This window comes from Cetorhinus maximus, chromosome 31, assembly GCF_964194155.1.
Source record: "Cetorhinus maximus chromosome 31, sCetMax3.hap1.1, whole genome shotgun sequence".
Classification (NCBI taxonomy): domain Eukaryota; kingdom Metazoa; phylum Chordata; class Chondrichthyes; order Lamniformes; family Cetorhinidae; genus Cetorhinus; species Cetorhinus maximus.
Genome location: NC_135909.1, coordinates 1,718,708 through 1,735,453, shown reverse-complemented (window position 1 = coordinate 1,735,453; position 16,746 = coordinate 1,718,708). Strand labels below are relative to the sequence as shown.

General features: G+C 45.0%; 1 protein-coding gene across 1 annotated transcript in view; it reads right to left on the bottom strand.

Moving 5' to 3' along the window:
* Positions 1-16,525, bottom strand: part of frmd8 (FERM domain containing 8) — a 41,411-nt gene extending 24,886 nt beyond the window's left edge. Inside the window, exons 1-5 of the mRNA XM_078532949.1 lie at positions 16,388-16,525; positions 7,461-7,542; positions 6,351-6,518; positions 1,198-1,299; positions 310-368 (exon numbers count right to left, since the gene is read on the bottom strand). Coding sequence (XP_078389075.1) covers positions 310-368; positions 1,198-1,299; positions 6,351-6,518; positions 7,461-7,542 — 411 coding nt within the window. The 5' untranslated portion in view covers positions 16,388-16,525. The remainder of the gene's footprint in view (positions 1-309; positions 369-1,197; positions 1,300-6,350; positions 6,519-7,460; positions 7,543-16,387) is intronic.
* Between the last annotated feature and the right edge of the window lie 221 nt (positions 16,526-16,746).

The following is a 16,746-nucleotide window of genomic DNA, read 5'->3' as shown; positions in this document are numbered from 1 at the left end:
CAAAATAACCCGATCCCTAATTGGCTCAATGTATTGGTCCAGAAACCCATCTCATACACACTCGAGGAATTCTTCCTCCAGAGCATTAGTGTTGATTTGGTTAACCCAATCATACAGTGCTACAGGTTCCAAATAGGTTGGATAACTTGCACTAAAGGTGACCAACAGAAGGAAGAAGGTGCTATGAATTACACAAGTGCACACACACACAAAACCGTTAAAGAGTTCCTGACTGAACACTAGTTCATGTGGCATTGCAATCGTGAATGAAACTATGAAATCACAGCAACTAGATGTGTCAGAACCCACCTGTAACTCCTTGCCTTTGGGAAAGAAGACATTCTTCCGAAATTGCAACGACGGTTCATCTGTCAGAGATAGGAGATATTGTTAGGACAGAAACTGAACTAGCGATGGACATTGTCACAGCATCTTCAATTCACCCAGGTGGACATTTTTCATGTATGAGGTGAAATCTAGCCTTTTGAACCATGGGAGGCAGGTCAGGGGGAGCTCATAGCTGAGCCTGAGGCTGTCCTCAGCCAATATCCACACACCCAGTAAAGGGGGGGGGTATGCAGTGTGGGGTTGGGGGTCACCTTCCAGCCTTGTACCTTCACTGGTGCCTCCCCTTCTGAGCACAAGGGTGCCAATACCAATTGCAGTGCCTCCCAGCCTGAATTCAGTTAGTGCTGCTCAGGCCACAGAACAAATCAGGCACTTGCCATGTCTTTCACCCGGACATCTCTCAGAGTGCAACATTAACCAGGGAAAAATTATATCTTTACTCTTCTGTTTCAATCAATCATTCACAAACTTCGAATAAAATTATCAAGTGCTGCTTCAATGAGGTTTTATTTACTTTAGCAGGGTTCCCCTTTCCCCACTCAGTATCTATTCTCGGCTATGCTGCAATTGGTCTCAGTATCCTTGGGCTAAGGAAAGTAGGTTGGGGGGAATGGAAGAAACTTGTGCATTGAGTTCTGTTGTAAGTGGAGGCATTTGGACTCTGGTCAGGATCTGAGTGGAGATACCCTTCAGGATTAGCAAAGCACACTATATATAAATGGGCTGAGGAGACGATGGATTCTGGAGAGAGATGGAAGTGGAGAATACAGTGAGCTGTTAAGGTCAACGCTCTTTGCCCACGGCGCCCTCAAAATTCTCACCAAAGTTGTCAACCGGTGCAGCACTTACCGTGAACAATGTCATCAACAGGGCACTTGGTGAAGCGGTATAGGAGATCCGGCCACTGCCGGCAGAGCTTGTACGGAAGGTGCTTAGGTTTTAGCTGCAGCTCTGTGAATAGGCAAAGAAGTGTCAGATAGGGGAATGTTACATGGAGGACCACGAACAGAGAACGGTTAAGCATTCTGCTCTAAGTCTGTCCTATACCCACCCCTCAGCCTCAAACTACTCCTCCCTTTATTTAGTATCTCCCAGAGTCACTTACAAATGGATTGAGGTGTCAAGAACCCTTCAACCCGATTAATGGAAAAATATAATCTTCACAATCACGGGAAAATGAGATCTCCTGTTACAGCTGGAGGGCCAGAGCAATGCCTTGTTGTTGCCTGTCTCATGATGATTTCTAAAGAAAGGGACACAAATAGCCATTGTGCACAGCCAAATCCGTGGTATTTAAGTGCCTGTGGGTGTAGTCATTTGGACACTGAAATCATGAGGGTGCATTATTTTATGAGAGACTTGTTCACAACCAAGAAATTCACTGTGGAACATATTTATACACAGATCAGGCTCGAGAGGAGCCTTCCTTTCATTTGTTTCTCTCCCCCTTGCCCTGGAATAATACTTCCATTTACATCTCACATTTCATATGACTCAGTGCTTCAGACAATGAACTTTATTTTTTTATGGGACTACAGTCACTATTACATAGGCAGAAATTCTGTGCCAGCAACACCACAAAAACAGCAAAGCAATGAATGACTAGCTGTTGAGTTTCTTTGCTGGTGTTGACTGAGGGATTGGCTGAGGCATCAGAACTCCGTGCTCTTGAATATCCACAGGAAGACGCTCTGTTTAATGATTCATCCCAAGGATGAATCACAGAGTTAGGTCATATTTCTGGGTAATTACCTGGGAGAGCTTTTTTTATTCATTCATGGGATGCGGGCATCGCTGGCTAGGCCAGCATTTGTTGCTCATCCCTAATTGCCCTTGAGAAGGCGGCGGTGAGTTGCCTTCTTGAACCGCTGGAGTCCATATGGTGTAGGTACACCCACAGCGCTGTTAGGGAGTTCCAGGATTGTGACCCAGCAACAGTGAAGGAACGGCGATATATTTCCAAGTCAGGGTGGTGAGTGGGTTGGAGGGGAACTTGTGGGTGGTGTTTCCAAGTGTCTGTTGCCCTTGTCCTTCTAGATGGTAGTGGTCGTAGGTTTGAAAGGTGCTGTCTGAGGAGCCCTGGTGAGTTCCTGCAGTGCATCTTGTAGGTGGTACACACTGCCGCCATTCTGTGTCAGTGGTGGAGGGAGTGAATGTTTGTGGATGGGGTACCAATCAAACAGGCTACTTTGTCCTGGATGGTGTCAAGCTTGTTGAGTGTTGTCGGAGCTGCACTCGTCATGGCAATTGGAGGCCCATCACACTCCCAACTTGTGCCTTGTAGATGGTGGACAGGCTTTGGGGAGTCAGGAGGTGAGTTACTCGTCGCAGGATTCCTAGCCTCTGACCTGCTCTTTTAGCCACAATATTTATATGGCTAGTCCAGTTCAGTTTCTGGTCAATAGTGAACCCCAGGATGTTGATAGTGGAGGATTTAGCGATGATAATGCCACTGTCAAGTGACGATAGTTAGATTCCCTCTTGTTGGGGATGGTCATTGCCTGGCACTTGTGTGGTACAAATGTTACTTGCCACCTGGCTGCATGGCAAGGATAATAGGTGCATGGGAGTCCTTGAGGCACAAAGTACAGGATTTTTTGTCCAAGCCAAACATGTGCCATGTCCACCGCTTTGTAGCAGAAACTGTTTAATAACGGGACAGCAAGATTTTCCAATGACATCCTTTATACCGCATGAGGTCACTCATGCTCTGCACCATTGGGGTGGGTGGAGGGTGGAGGGGGGGTGGGGGGGGTGTACGTTTAGAAATCAAAGCATAGACAGTGGCAAGGCAACTGCAGGAGCACGAAGTAACCTACAGGAGTTTTCAAAAATATTCTGTCTCTGGCCGATCCTCAATATTAGGTTGAGGCCAATACAGAAGTGGACGCTACGCTACTTTAGCCATCTTCACAAACTGAGCTCAGTCCACTTGCTACCATTCCCCAACGACCCTCAAGGAAATACAGTGAGTTGCCTGTGCATGGTGACTGAAGATGTGCCCTCTGTTGATTCTGCCTGCTGGCCTAGAATGAACGTAGCGCTCCCTAGAACAGAGCAAGGGTCTACGTGCAGCACACTGGAACTGCAGTTTGCCGATTCTGTGCTTCCAGCCTTAACCCCAATTTTGCAAGCCAGTTGTTGGGTGGGGGGAGAAGAGGGTGCTGCACCCTGATCATTTCTATTTCAGGAGGCAGCACTACAAAGTAAGCAGAGAATCAAAGGGGAAAATGTTTTGAAAGAAAACAAAGACAGCAAGAATAACTAACTGCAGGAATTAACAACAATCACGCTCAGCAAGGGTGTGCCTGACTAATTTCAGTAGAATGTAAACTTTGAAGGTCACAAGATAAAGGGAAGAGGAAACGGAGAGATACCCATGATGCCTATTTGTTAAACGGGTATTTATTTTGATCGGGTGCGACACAGACCCCTGCGCCTAGTATTGAGCTACACAGCCCTACGAAGGAACATAGGAAATAGCAGCAGGAGTAGGCCATTTGGCCCCTCGAGCCTGCTCCGCCATTCACTAGATCATGGCTGATCTTTCACCACAATGCCATTTTCCTGCACTATCCCCATATCCCTTGACATCTTTAAGATCTAGAAATCTATTGATCTCTGTCTCGAACAGACTCAATCACCAAGCCTTCACAGCCAGCTGGGGTAGAGAATTCCAAAGATTCACCATCTTCTCGGTGAAGAAATTCCTTCTCATCCCAGTCCTAAATGGCATGCCCCTTATTCTGAGGCTGTGTCCCTTGGTTCTAAACCCACAACATCTCCGCCCCCCTCCCCTGCCCCTATCAGCAGCATGGACACACAGATCAGGTATAGGTCCCTCCACACTCCCCCAACAATGCAACTTCAATCCCAACCTCAGAAAAAGGGTCTCTCCTTCAATCGCACAATTTCCCATTTCCTCACCCTGTGGTGCCCGAGTGAGATCATCAATCTAGTACCAAATTGGTGGCTGTACTAAGAACTGGACTGAAACAACTTGCATTTATATAGCGCCTTTAACATAATAAAATGTCAAAGGACCTTGACAGGCGTGTCACCCAGTCATATTAGGATACATTAGAACAGGCAACCAAAGTTTTGGTCAAAGAGGAAGGTTTTAAGGAGCATCTTAAAGGAGGAGAGAAAGAAATAGAGAAGTTTATGGAGGAAATTCCAGGGCCTGGGGTCCAGGCAGCTGGAACTATGACTGAATGCTGGGATGATTATAATCACGGGTCTCAAGAGGCCAGATCACAAGAAATAGAAGGAATATCACCCACCAAGCCTGCTCCATTATTCACTATGGCCATGGCTGATCTTGAGTTTCAGCTCCATTTTCCCACCCACTCCCCATATTGTTAATTCCCCCGAGAGACCAAAACTCTGTCTATCCCAGCCTTAAGCGTGTACAACGATGGAGCATCCACAACTCTCTGGGGGTAGAGAATTCCAAAGATTCACAACCCTTTGAGTAAAGAAATTTCTCCTCTCAGTCCTAAAGGATTGTCCCCTTATCCTGAGACTGTGCCCCTGTACTTTAGATTTCCCAACCAACAGTAACAATCTCACAGCGTCTACCCTATCAAACGCCTTCAGAATCTTGTATGTTTCAATGAGATCGCCTCTCATTCTTCTAAACTCTAGAAAAAATAGGCCCAACTTACTCAGCCTTTCATCATAGGGCAACTCCCCCATCCCAGGGACCGATTTAGTGAACCTTCGCTGTACCAGCTCCAGTGCAAGTATATCCTTTCTTAAATGTGAAGACCAAAACTGTGCACAGTACTCTAGATGTGGTCTCACCAAAACCCTTCACAACTAAGAACATAGAATCTTAGGAGCATAGGCCATTTGGCCCCTCAAGCCGGCTCTGTTATTTAACTAGATCATGGCCGATCTTCTGCCTCAATGGCATCTTCCCACACTATCCCCATATCCCTTAATGTCATTGGTATCTAGAAATCTATCGACCTCTGCTTCGAACATACTCAAGGACTGAGCCTCCACAGCCCTCTGGGGTCGAGAATTCCAAACATTTACCACCCTCTGAATGACAAAATTCCTCCTCATCTCAGTTCTAAATGGCCAACCTTTTATTCTGAGACTGTGCCCCCTGGTTCTAGACTCACCAGCCAGGGGAAACATCCTTCCTACATCTACCCTGTCAAGCCCTGTAAGAATTTTGTATACTTCAATGAGATCACCTCTCATTCTTCTAAGCTCTAGAGGATCCAAGCCCAGTTCCTTCAATCTTTCCACAATTGTAGCAGGACTTATTTATTCCTGTCAATTGCAAACCTTGCAATAAAGGCCAACATGCCATTTGCCTTCCAAAATTGAAGCAGTGCAGAAATCTTTCAGAGCTGTAGGGCTGGAGCAGGTTGCAGGGATAGGAGCAGTGAGGCCATGGAGGGATTTGAAAACAAGGATGAGAATTTTAAAAATTGAGGTGTTGCCGGATTGGGAGCTGATGTAGATCAGCAAGTAGGGCACAATGGGTGAATGGAACTTGGCGCAGGCTGGATATGGGCAGCAGTTTTGACTGAGCTCAAGTTTATCGAGCGTGAAAGATGGAAGGATGGTCAGGAGAGTATTGAAGTATTCAAGTCGAAGGGTATGAATGGGCATTTCAGCAGCAGATGAGCTGAGGCAGGGGCAGAGTTGGGCGATGGCTTGGAGGTGGAGGCGGGCGGTCTTGTCGATGGAGTATATATCGGGTTGGAAGCCCATCGCAGGATCAAAGAATGCTTAAAATCTTATTTCGTCCAGTCCAGCCTGCAGACGTCCTTCACACCGCTCAGGCTGAACTCGAAGCCAGGCCACCAAGCTGAAAGCCCAGTGTCTAACCTACTGCAACAAGGAACTTCACACTGAAGCATTTCCCCAATCATGCCGTTAAAATCCTCTCCAGCACCTTTTATGGCAAATGAATTTATTTACACACAAATGGAGACGCACCCTCCCCAATCTACAGGGCCTAAAGCGACGCACAGACTCACCTAGGAATGGCGAAATGAGCCACAACGAGAAAATCTCTTGAGCGTGATCAGGCAACTGGAGCGCTTCCCGAACAGTCCTGGCGAGCTCTCCTGCTGTGAGGGACGTCAGACTATCCACAGAGATCTGAATAACTGAGTTATTCACCAGGTAAACCAGTACCTCTGGGTCTGGAGGGGGGGCGGGGAAAAAAAGAAAAACAGGAGTCAGAAAAATATTAATTAACTGAAGAACAGACTCATTTTGTCGATAAACAATCATCACACTTAAAATGTGAGGCAGGAATTTGGACTGAGACTCTTAAACGTGCACATACCTGCACAAGAGGCAAATCTTCTGATTATTTTTTACCTTGTTGCTAATAAAGCTATTGTTATGGAACAGATAACATACGGAACTCTCCGCGCTGTTGTCCCATTTATTCTATCTTACCTGTCTTATTTAAAATGAACTGATTTTTAATTTACAACAGCCAGTTTTCTTTTAAGTGACAACATTAACACAACAGGCTAGCTGGGGCAGCAGAGATATTGTTAGACTGTTTGCTTTCTCCAGCTCTTCCGACAGTATTGACTCCTGCCAGGCTCTGTGCCAGCACCTTAGATCAGTGACTATTTTTCACGCGTTCAAGGATGGCAGGCTATTCGACTGTGGAATGGCAACACTGCCAAGCTTAATAGGAGCATAGGACAAGTAGGCTAGTCAACCCCTCAAGCCCACTCTGCTATGTAACTGAATCATAGCTGATCTTCAACCTCAATGCCACCTTCCCGCATTATCGCCGTATCTCTTAATATCATTGGTGTCCGCATCTGATCCAGCCCCCTCTCACTCTTTCAGTCACTGGATAACAGAAGGGAGTCAAAAAACTGGGTAGATATCCATCTCCCTTGCTGACTGACATGCAAAGCAATAGTGATGGCTAACAGCCTGGTCTTAGATGAAGCCAGACTGGAGAGTGAAGCATGCATGTGCCAACACCTGTAGGTCAGACTCAGTCTGACTTAACCAACTGAGACATTACTTTAAAAAAAAAGGCTCTTTCCCATATTCTGGCACAGCGCACCATCCAGCAGAAACTGGTTTCAAGACAAGCATGCAAGGAAACTCACGTCTAGCCACAGACGAGGACACACTCCCCCACTGGGAACCTCCAGACACTTCCAGCACATTTCTCGGCTCACTTGGATCCATCTGGATGAAAAAGAAAGCTACTGTCAGAAATATGCCTGCGTCAGAATGAGGGTTTCAATCCCTCCAGTTACTGTAGGAAGTTTAGATTCCTCATACACAGAGCAAATATAAACTTGTTTATTTCAATAACACAATGCAATTAATTATACAGCCCAGAAGATAACTCCCTGCATCTGTAGCTCCCAGACTTACTGCTCCATGTTTCTCTGAACAGTGCCTGGCTATAAGAAACTGGTACAGAATTACCTGGAAAAACTCAGCAGGTCTGGCAGCATCGGCGGAGAAGAAATCAGTTAACGTTTCGAGCTTTCGTGGCCCTTCGGCAGAACTGAAGCATAGTTAGAAGAAGGGAGAAATATAAATTGGTTTAAGGTGGGTGTGTGGGTGGGTGGGGGGGGGGGGGGGGGGTAGAGGGAGAGAGAGAGAAGGAGAGACATTGAGGGTGTGGTGATTGTGGAAATGAGCAGATAATCAAAAGATGTCACAGACAAAAGGGTCAAAGAGGTGTTTTGTCTGAGAAAAGTGCTAATTAAGAATGGAAGACAGGATATTCAAAGTACAGCTCTAGTGGGGTGGAAAGGCTAACAAGGTTTTAGTTTTAGATTTAAAAATAATGGAAATAGGTGGGGAAAGAAGAATCTATATAAATTATTGAAAGATTCTTCTTTCCCCACCTATTTCCATTATTTTTAAATCTAAAACTAAAACCTTGTTAGCCTTTCCACCCCACCCCCACTAGAGCTGTACTTTGAATATCCTGTCTTCCATTCTTAATTAGCACTTTTCTCAGACAAAACACCTCTTTGACCCTTTTGTCTGTGACATCTTTTGATTATCTGCTCATCTCCACAATCACCACACCCTCAATGTCTCTCTGCCCCCCCCCCCACCCCCCCAACCCACCTTAAACCAATTTATATTTCTCCCTTCTTCTAACTATGCTTCAGTTCTGCCGAAGGGCCATGAAGGCTCGAAACGTTAACTGATTTCTTCTCCGCCGATGCTGCTAGACCTGCTGAGTTTTTCCAGGTAATTCTGTTTTTGTTTTGGATTTCCAGCATCCGCAGTAGCTTTTAGCTTTTTGTTTTTATATAAGAAACTGGTCTTTATTTGGGCTCCAGGGAGTAAATTAAGCTTTAACAGAACAGCCACTCCTCCCTTCTTCCTGCAGGGACACTCTAGGCCCCCATCTGCCAACTGCCCAGGCAAAAACAAATCAAAAGCACAGACCCTTGTCTGCCGTGCAGTGTTCCCAAGAATGGCTCGCAAGTGAGACAGAAAGGTAGCGACAGTACGTTAGAGTGGAGACTTAGGTGGGGGTGGGTGTTTGCAACATGAATGTTTTGAACAGACCAAAGCCCAATCCTCCTGGGGAGATCAAGAGGGCTCATCTGCCTGTTCCAGTCGATTCAGGTGAACGAGAGAGATCATATGACGCTGCTGGAGGGCAACCAGGAAGTTCTATCAGCGCCCTGACCATTTCTCCCTCAACTAAACCTCCCTGTGGAGATTACCCCATCATCCATCTCATCGCCGATTCAGATACTGAATGGCTGCCTACACAATAGCCACCACATGACAAAAAGGAATTCAACGCTTAAAGCATTCACAAAACACTTCAACATTTTTCTCCAATGCAAATAATACCCTGGCTATAGACAGCGCTAGATCTTTGGAAACAGACAGAACCCCAAACATTCAGGAAGAGGAGAGAGAGTGGGGGGGGGGAATGGGAGTGAAAGAACAGGCTCAAGAGATTAAAAAATAGTACAGCAACACTCAGGGCAGATGCAGAAATGCCATCAACATTCTGTGGTGCCCACCTATCAGAAACTTACACGTGACCAAGCTGAGATCTTGCACTGAAGAAGAGTCACATTGGACTTGAAACTGTTTCTCTCTACACAGATGCTGCCAAACCTGCTGAGTTATTCCAACACTTCCTGGTTTTTATTTCAGATCCCCAGCATCTGCATTATTTTGCTTTGATTTAACTGAAAGTCTTGCACCATTACCCCATGGCCACCCAGGCACAAACCACTTTTCCCCCCCCCTGTTGTTCCAGAATCTTAAGGAACCTTCGTGAATCTTTCTTGGATTTCTCTCCTGCAGCTATACGGGGATCTGATATTTTGAGTATCCAAGTCACCCAAAACACCGCCCCCTCCAACCGAGTGCGTCAGCCTGGAGCTTGATGAGTGTGCAGGGCTCAGGGCTGTTTTTCTAGCTAGTCACTACTCCCAGTCACCAGTCACGCTGGATTCATCGGTGATTGCTAAAACCCTAATTGTGAGCTGAGCACTTTACTGTGACGTTTCTTCAATTCCTTGGTGGCGGCTTTCTTTTTTAATTCATCCACTGGGTGTGGGCATCACTGGCAAGGCCAGCATTTACTTCCCATTCCAGTCTAACTAAGTAACTTGTTAGGCTATTTCGGAGGGCAGTTAAGAGTCATCCACATTGCTGCGGAGTCAGACATAGGCTAGGCCAGGCAAGGATGGCAGATTTCCTTCCCAAAAGGGCATTTTTAAAAATTATTATTCGTTCATGAGGTGTGAGCATCGCTGTCTAGGCCAGCATTTATTGCCCATCCCTAATTGCCTTTGCTCAGAGGGCATTTAAGAGTCAACCACATTGCTGTGGGTTCTGCAGTCACATGTAGGCCAGACCGGGTAAGGATGGCAGATTTCCTTCCCTAAAGGGGCATTAGTGAACCAGATGGGTCTGTAATGACACTAGTCAGAAGGTGACCTTTACGGATTCTAGTTTTCATTTAATTTCAGACTCATTTAACTAACTGAATTTAAAGTCCCCAGTTGCCATGGTTGGATTTGTCCTGTCTCTGGATTGCCAGTCCAGTAATCTACATTCCCTGTCATTTCCCCACCCCACCCCCCAAGTCTGCGGGCACTTTCTTTAAGTGTGCAGACCCTTTAAAAAAAAAACTGAATAGTAATTTTAAAGGGACCAACTAGTGTGCGGGAATCTTCAGGTTGCTGCGCGGTCATGTAGCTTCGTGGAAATTTTGACAGTAACGTAACCACTCTGCTTCCGTACCTCACTTACGCTTTATCTCAGTGGCCACTGCTTTCCAACAAGAGCCACTTGGACGAGCGCAAGTCAGCGAGGCCAGTTTTCAGCCAAGTTGGCCGTCAGCCTATCTGCAGCATAAACAGAAAACTGATAATATTGCCAGAGGGCAAAGGACATCTGTTTAGTCTTTAGGTTCGGGGTCAGTGTGATAGAAAGAACAATGCCAAAGTGATTTATGGGGAGACGGTGGTGTAGTGGTAATGTCATTGAACTAGTAATCCAGAGTCCCAGGCTAATGACCTGGGGACACGGGTGCAAATCCCAACACGGCAGCTGGTGCAACTTAAATTCAATTACTAAAATCTGGAACTGGAAGTCAGTCTCAGTAACGGCGACCGTGAAACTATCTTCGATTGTCATAAAAACCTAATCGGGTACACGAATGCCCTTTAGGGAAGGAAATCTGCCTCCTTACCCGGTCTGGCCTACATGCGACTCCAGATCCACAGCAATGTGGTTGACTCTTAACTGCCCCTCTGAAATGGCTGAGCAAGCCAAGGGCAATTAGGGATGGGCAACAAATGCTGGCCTTGCCAGTGACACCCACATCCCGTGAAAGAATAAAGAAAATACTCGCTGTTCTCCCCCTTGTTGTATTGTCCAAGCAGGTATGTCAGAGAAAGGGCCTGGCAAATGGACCTGGCAACATCGCGCCAAGGCACAATTGCTCAAGCACAATTGCTTGCCTAGAACTGATATTGAGACAGGTGTAGCTATCATTTCCCACGGTGTCATGCCATTATATATCACAACAGAATCACACTGACAGACTGACGCAGCTCAAGCACACGTAACAACCAAACAGGCGAAGCTGCCCCTCTCATAGCCATTGGTCTACACTGCCTTTAGCAGAACAGCTATCCGGTTGTTTAAGTGCCTTGTATTGCTGATATGTTTATCTCACACTGGGCTCTAGGAAAGTAAAATAAAGATTTTACAAGAAATAAATGCATCGACATTTTCCACACAAGATGGGGGAGTTTGCTCCACTAACAGTTCATGCCACATTCCAGAATATTCTTTGTAATACCTCGTTAAAAGCCAGAAAATTTATTACAGACCGTCAGATCAGCATTTTTCCAGGCAAGGGCGATTCAGAATGAGTTTGCCCACAGGCCAAGAAAACCACATGACTCCTCACAAACCAGGGAGGATTGGTAAGAGATCCGTAAACATTTGAGAAATGTCAGATATGTGGCATAAAGAATTGGGGTGGATTTGAAAAATTAATTCCAACATGAAGGCAAAACAAAAGCTGCAAATGGAGGTAATTACCCAGGCCAGCTACTATCTGGAGAACAAGCAAAACGCAGGCCAATGTTTTAAGCAGATCCTTCATCGGTTTTAACAGAAGGTTCCTCTGCAAAACATCAACTTTTTATTCAGATGCCGTTCTGCATTTCCCGCTCATTTATAAAGGCATCAGTGAGGGTTACTGCACTGTAAGAGGTGCTATCCTTCAGATTAGATGGTGAAGCAAGATCATACTTACCCTTTTAGCTCTGAAGGTGGGGGTGCATATGGACTTGAAACGTTAACTCTGTCTTTCTCTCCACAGATACTGTTAGATCTGCTGAGTTTTTCCAGCATTTTCTGTTTTTGCTTCATACTTACCCATTCAGGTGGATTTTAAAGTTGCGATCCCACTATTGGAAGGCAATCATTTAGTTTTCCTGGTCAATGCTACTCCCTCAAATCAACCCCAAAATCCTTTCAGTTTGTACATCAATCTTGTCTGCAAAGTTGCTGCCTTATTCGCTCGCATACCAACAAGTCATCGTCTTTCATAAATTAATCCATGCTGTGCAAAGTATTTTAAGGATGCAGAAAGCACAATAGAACCACAGAACCGTAGAAAAGTTACAGCACAGGAGGCCATTCGGCCCATCTTGCCCATGCCAGCCCGAGGGCACCCAGGTGTCCTTTCTAATCCCACCTTCCTGCACCCGGCCCATAGTCCTGCAGCTTACAGCACTTAAGGTGCAGATCCAGGTACTTTTTAAAAAGAGTCTAGAGTTTCTGCCTCTACCACCAACTTGGGCAGCGAATTCCAGACACCCACTACCCTCTGTGTAAAAAAGTTCTTCCTCATGTCCCCCCTACACCTTCTGCCACTTGTTTTGAATCTACGTCCCCTGGTTCTAGAATTCTCCACCAAGGGAAACAATTTTATCCTGTCCACTATCTATTCCCCTCATAGTTTTGTACACCTCAATCAAGTCACCTCTCAGCCTTCTTTGTTCTAAGGAAAATAACCCCAACCTATCCAATCTCTCCTCGTAGCTACACTTTTCTAATCCTGGCAACACTCTTGTAAACCTCCTCTGCACTATCTCCAGAGCTATTACGTCCTTCCTGTAATGTGGTGACCAGAACTGCATTCAATACTCCAGTTGGGGCCTCACCAATGTTTTATACAATTCCAACATTATATCCTTACTTTTATATTCTATACCTCTGTCAATGAAGGAGAGAATTCCATATACCTTCTTTACAACCTTGTCTACTTGAACTGCTGCCTTCAGGGACCTGTGTACTTGTACGCCAAGATCTCTCACTTCATCTACCCCTCTTAGTATATTCCCAATTATTGTGTAATCCCTGTAACTGTTTGACCTCCCTAAATGTATGACCTCACACTTCTCTATGTTAAAATCCACCTGCCATTTTACCGCCCACTCCACCAACCCACCTATATCATTTGAGATTAAGGCTTTCCTCTGCACTATCCACTACTCGGCTAATCTTTGTGTCATCTGCAAATTTCCCAATCGTGACCCCACGTTCACGTCCAAATCATTAATATATAACACAAACAGCAAGGGTCTCAACACCAAGCCCTATGGAACACCACTTGAGACAATTTTCCATTCGCAAGGGCATCCATTGACCATTATCCTTTGTTTCCTGTTACAAAGCCAACCTTTTATCCAGTTTGCCACATTACCCTGAATCCCATGGGCTTTTACTTTCCTAACCAATCTGCCATGTGGGACCTTGCCAAATGCCTTGCTAAAATCCATGTACACAACATCCACTGCACTACCTCCCCTGTATCTAGTGAAGATTGGAAAATCATCCTCAGAGTATCTGCTATCTCCTCCCTGACTTCCTTCAGCAGCCTCGGAAACAATCCATCTGGCCTTGGTGACTTATCAACTTTCAAGGATTTCAACCCTTCGAGTGCTTCCTCTCTCTTTATGACTATCCCGTCCAATATCTCGCAGTGTTTCTCCTGGACTACTATATCTGCAAGTTGCTGTTTAAAACAGAATTTGACAGCACATTAAAGCCATTCAACACTGTGTTTGTGCCTGCTGAATTATTCGTCCAGGCCTCAGGGTTACTAGTCCAGTAACCAACAGTCCCTGTAAAATATTTTCAGTTGGTCCCATTTCCCTGTCCTTTGCACATAAATGAAGAAATTTTTATTTTTCTAACATTTCTTAACTTTTCAAAGCTATCAGGGATTCTGCTCCCCCCACCTCCCACTGTTGCTGGTAGGACATGCTATATCCAAGCAACATTTCTGACTGTCTTTTTGGTGGTCTTCACTTCTGACTCAGGAACCAGGCAGAATAGTTTTCACATGAAAAGCAAAAGATACTGGAGATCTCAAAACAAAAACAGCAGGAAACGTGCAACATCTGACTCATGCCTGTCTTCCGAGAAAAACAAGCATATTCACAGCAAGGGGGAAAGAGAGAAAAGCAGAAACGCAGAGAAAACAGGGTTGCTGAGTGGTTTCACTCAACGAATGACCTGAAGCATTAAACAAACATGAGAACTGCTGAAGCAGTGGGAGGACAAAGGGAGAGGCAAGAAAGTGAGAGCAATAGGACATGAAGGCTTCAAGTAAAAACAGAGAAATCTGAAGTAAACAAAAACCGAAAAGGTGCTTGCAGTGTTTCTAATGGGGTATCCATGCCCAAAAAGGCATTCTACATAAATTTTTAAAAAATCTCTCCCTCGTTTTATTTTTTTTGATCATCTTCATTCCTGCCTCAGGAACCAGTCACAATAGTTTTGACATGAAAATCAGTTAAGCAGCCAAAATCGAGATGAAGAACAAAAACGAAATGCTGCATATGTGGGAAATCTCAGACCAGAAAAAGTGGACAAACACACAGCACTCATGTAAAATACTGGAGATCTGAAATAAAAACAATACTGGAGATCTGAAGTAAAAACAATACTGGAGATCTGAAATAAAAACAGTACTGGAGATCTGAAATAAAAACAGTACTGGAGATCTGAAATAAAAACAATATTGGAGATCTGAAATAAAAACAATACTGGAGATCTGAAGTAAAAACAATACTGGAGATCTGAAATAAAACAATATTGGAGATCTGAAGTAAAAACAGTACTGGAGATCTGAAATAAAACAATATTGGAGATCTGAAGTAAAAACAATACTGGAGATCTGAAATAAAAACAATATTGGAGATCTGAAATAAAAACAGTACTGGAGATCTGAAGTAAAAACAATACTGGAGATCTGAAGTAAAAACAGTACTGGAGATCTGAAATAAAAACAGTACTGGAGATCTGAAATAAAACAATACTGGAGATCTGAAATAAAACAATACTGGAGATCTGAAATAAAACAATACTGGAGATCTGAAATAAAACAATACTGGAGATCTGAAATAAAACAATACTGGAGATCTGAAATAAAACAGTACTGGAGATCTGAAATAAAACAGTACTGGAGATCTGAAATAAAACAGTACTGGAGATCTGAAATAAAACAGTACTGGAGATCTGAAATAAAACAGTACTGGAGATCTGAAATAAAACAGTACTGGAGATCTGAAATAAAACAGTACTGGAGATCTGAAATAAAACAGTACTGGAGATCTGAAATAAAACAGTACTGGAGATCTGAAATAAAACAGTACTGGAGATCTGAAATAAAACAGTACTGGAGATCTGAAATAAAACAGTACTGGAGATCTGAAATAAAAACAATATTGGAGATCTGAAATAAAACAGTACTGGAGATCTGAAATAAAACAGTACTGGAGATCTGAAATAAAACAGTACTGGAGATCTGAAATAAAACAGTACTGGAGATCTGAAATAAAACAGTACTGGAGATCTGAAATAAAAACAATATTGGAGATCTGAAATAAAACAGTACTGGAGATCTGAAATAAAACAATATTGGAGATCTGAAATAAAACAGTACTGGAGATCTGAAATAAAACAGTACTGGAGATCTGAAGTAAAAACAATATTGGAGATCTGAAATAAAAATAAAGTGTTGGAGGAACCTGGAGGGTTTGTTTTTGTTTTTATTGCACTGCACTCATGCCCTGCCTGAGAGATAAATCTTATTGTTCAGACGTAAAAGAAACAAACAGCACAGGAGGCCACTCAGCAACAGGGTTTAGGGATTTAAAAACAAGATGAAGCGGAACCCTGAAAGCCATAAAACAGCTGGAAGCACAGGTCAGGCTGTATATGTGGAGGGAGCAGCCGCCACCACCACCATGATCAAAGAAACAAGAGCTGGATCTGGACACTTCTTTCAGGTGTGAGGGGAGAGCTAACAGCCCAGTCCAGGCTCTGTGCTCCATTCCACAGGGCGGGAAAAGAGCCCGGGCCAGGGGGTTCGGGGCCAGAGTCCAGAGGGTTTGCTCTTCCCAGCTTCTCAGGAAAGGGTGGACAACAACTTCCAAAGCCCCCCATCATCATCATCATTAATAAACACTAGGCCCTCAGACCTCCAGCAAATAATACTCACAGGTACAGAGCTGGGCCGCCCGGCCCTCCCAGCCCCAAACCCAGGGCTGAGGCTTCAAGTACTTGCCGCCTCCCTCAGTCCAAGCAGCCGGAGGACGACAAACTCAGACCACTCTGCCGCTTCCGCGCCTGCGCAGTACCTGACTCTCTCTCCCCCCCCAACAAACCTCCCGGCCCGTTATGCGCCTGCGCGTAATCGGATGCCACCACCTCCTTCTCCTCCTCCCGACGCGTTGTGCGCTTGAGCGGCATCCGACTCCGCCCCCTCTCCGCCTCCCGACGCGTTGTGCGCCTGCGCAACAACCGACCGCATTCCCCCCCCAACCCCCCCTTCCTCCCTCTGCGCAGCTGCTGCGGTGC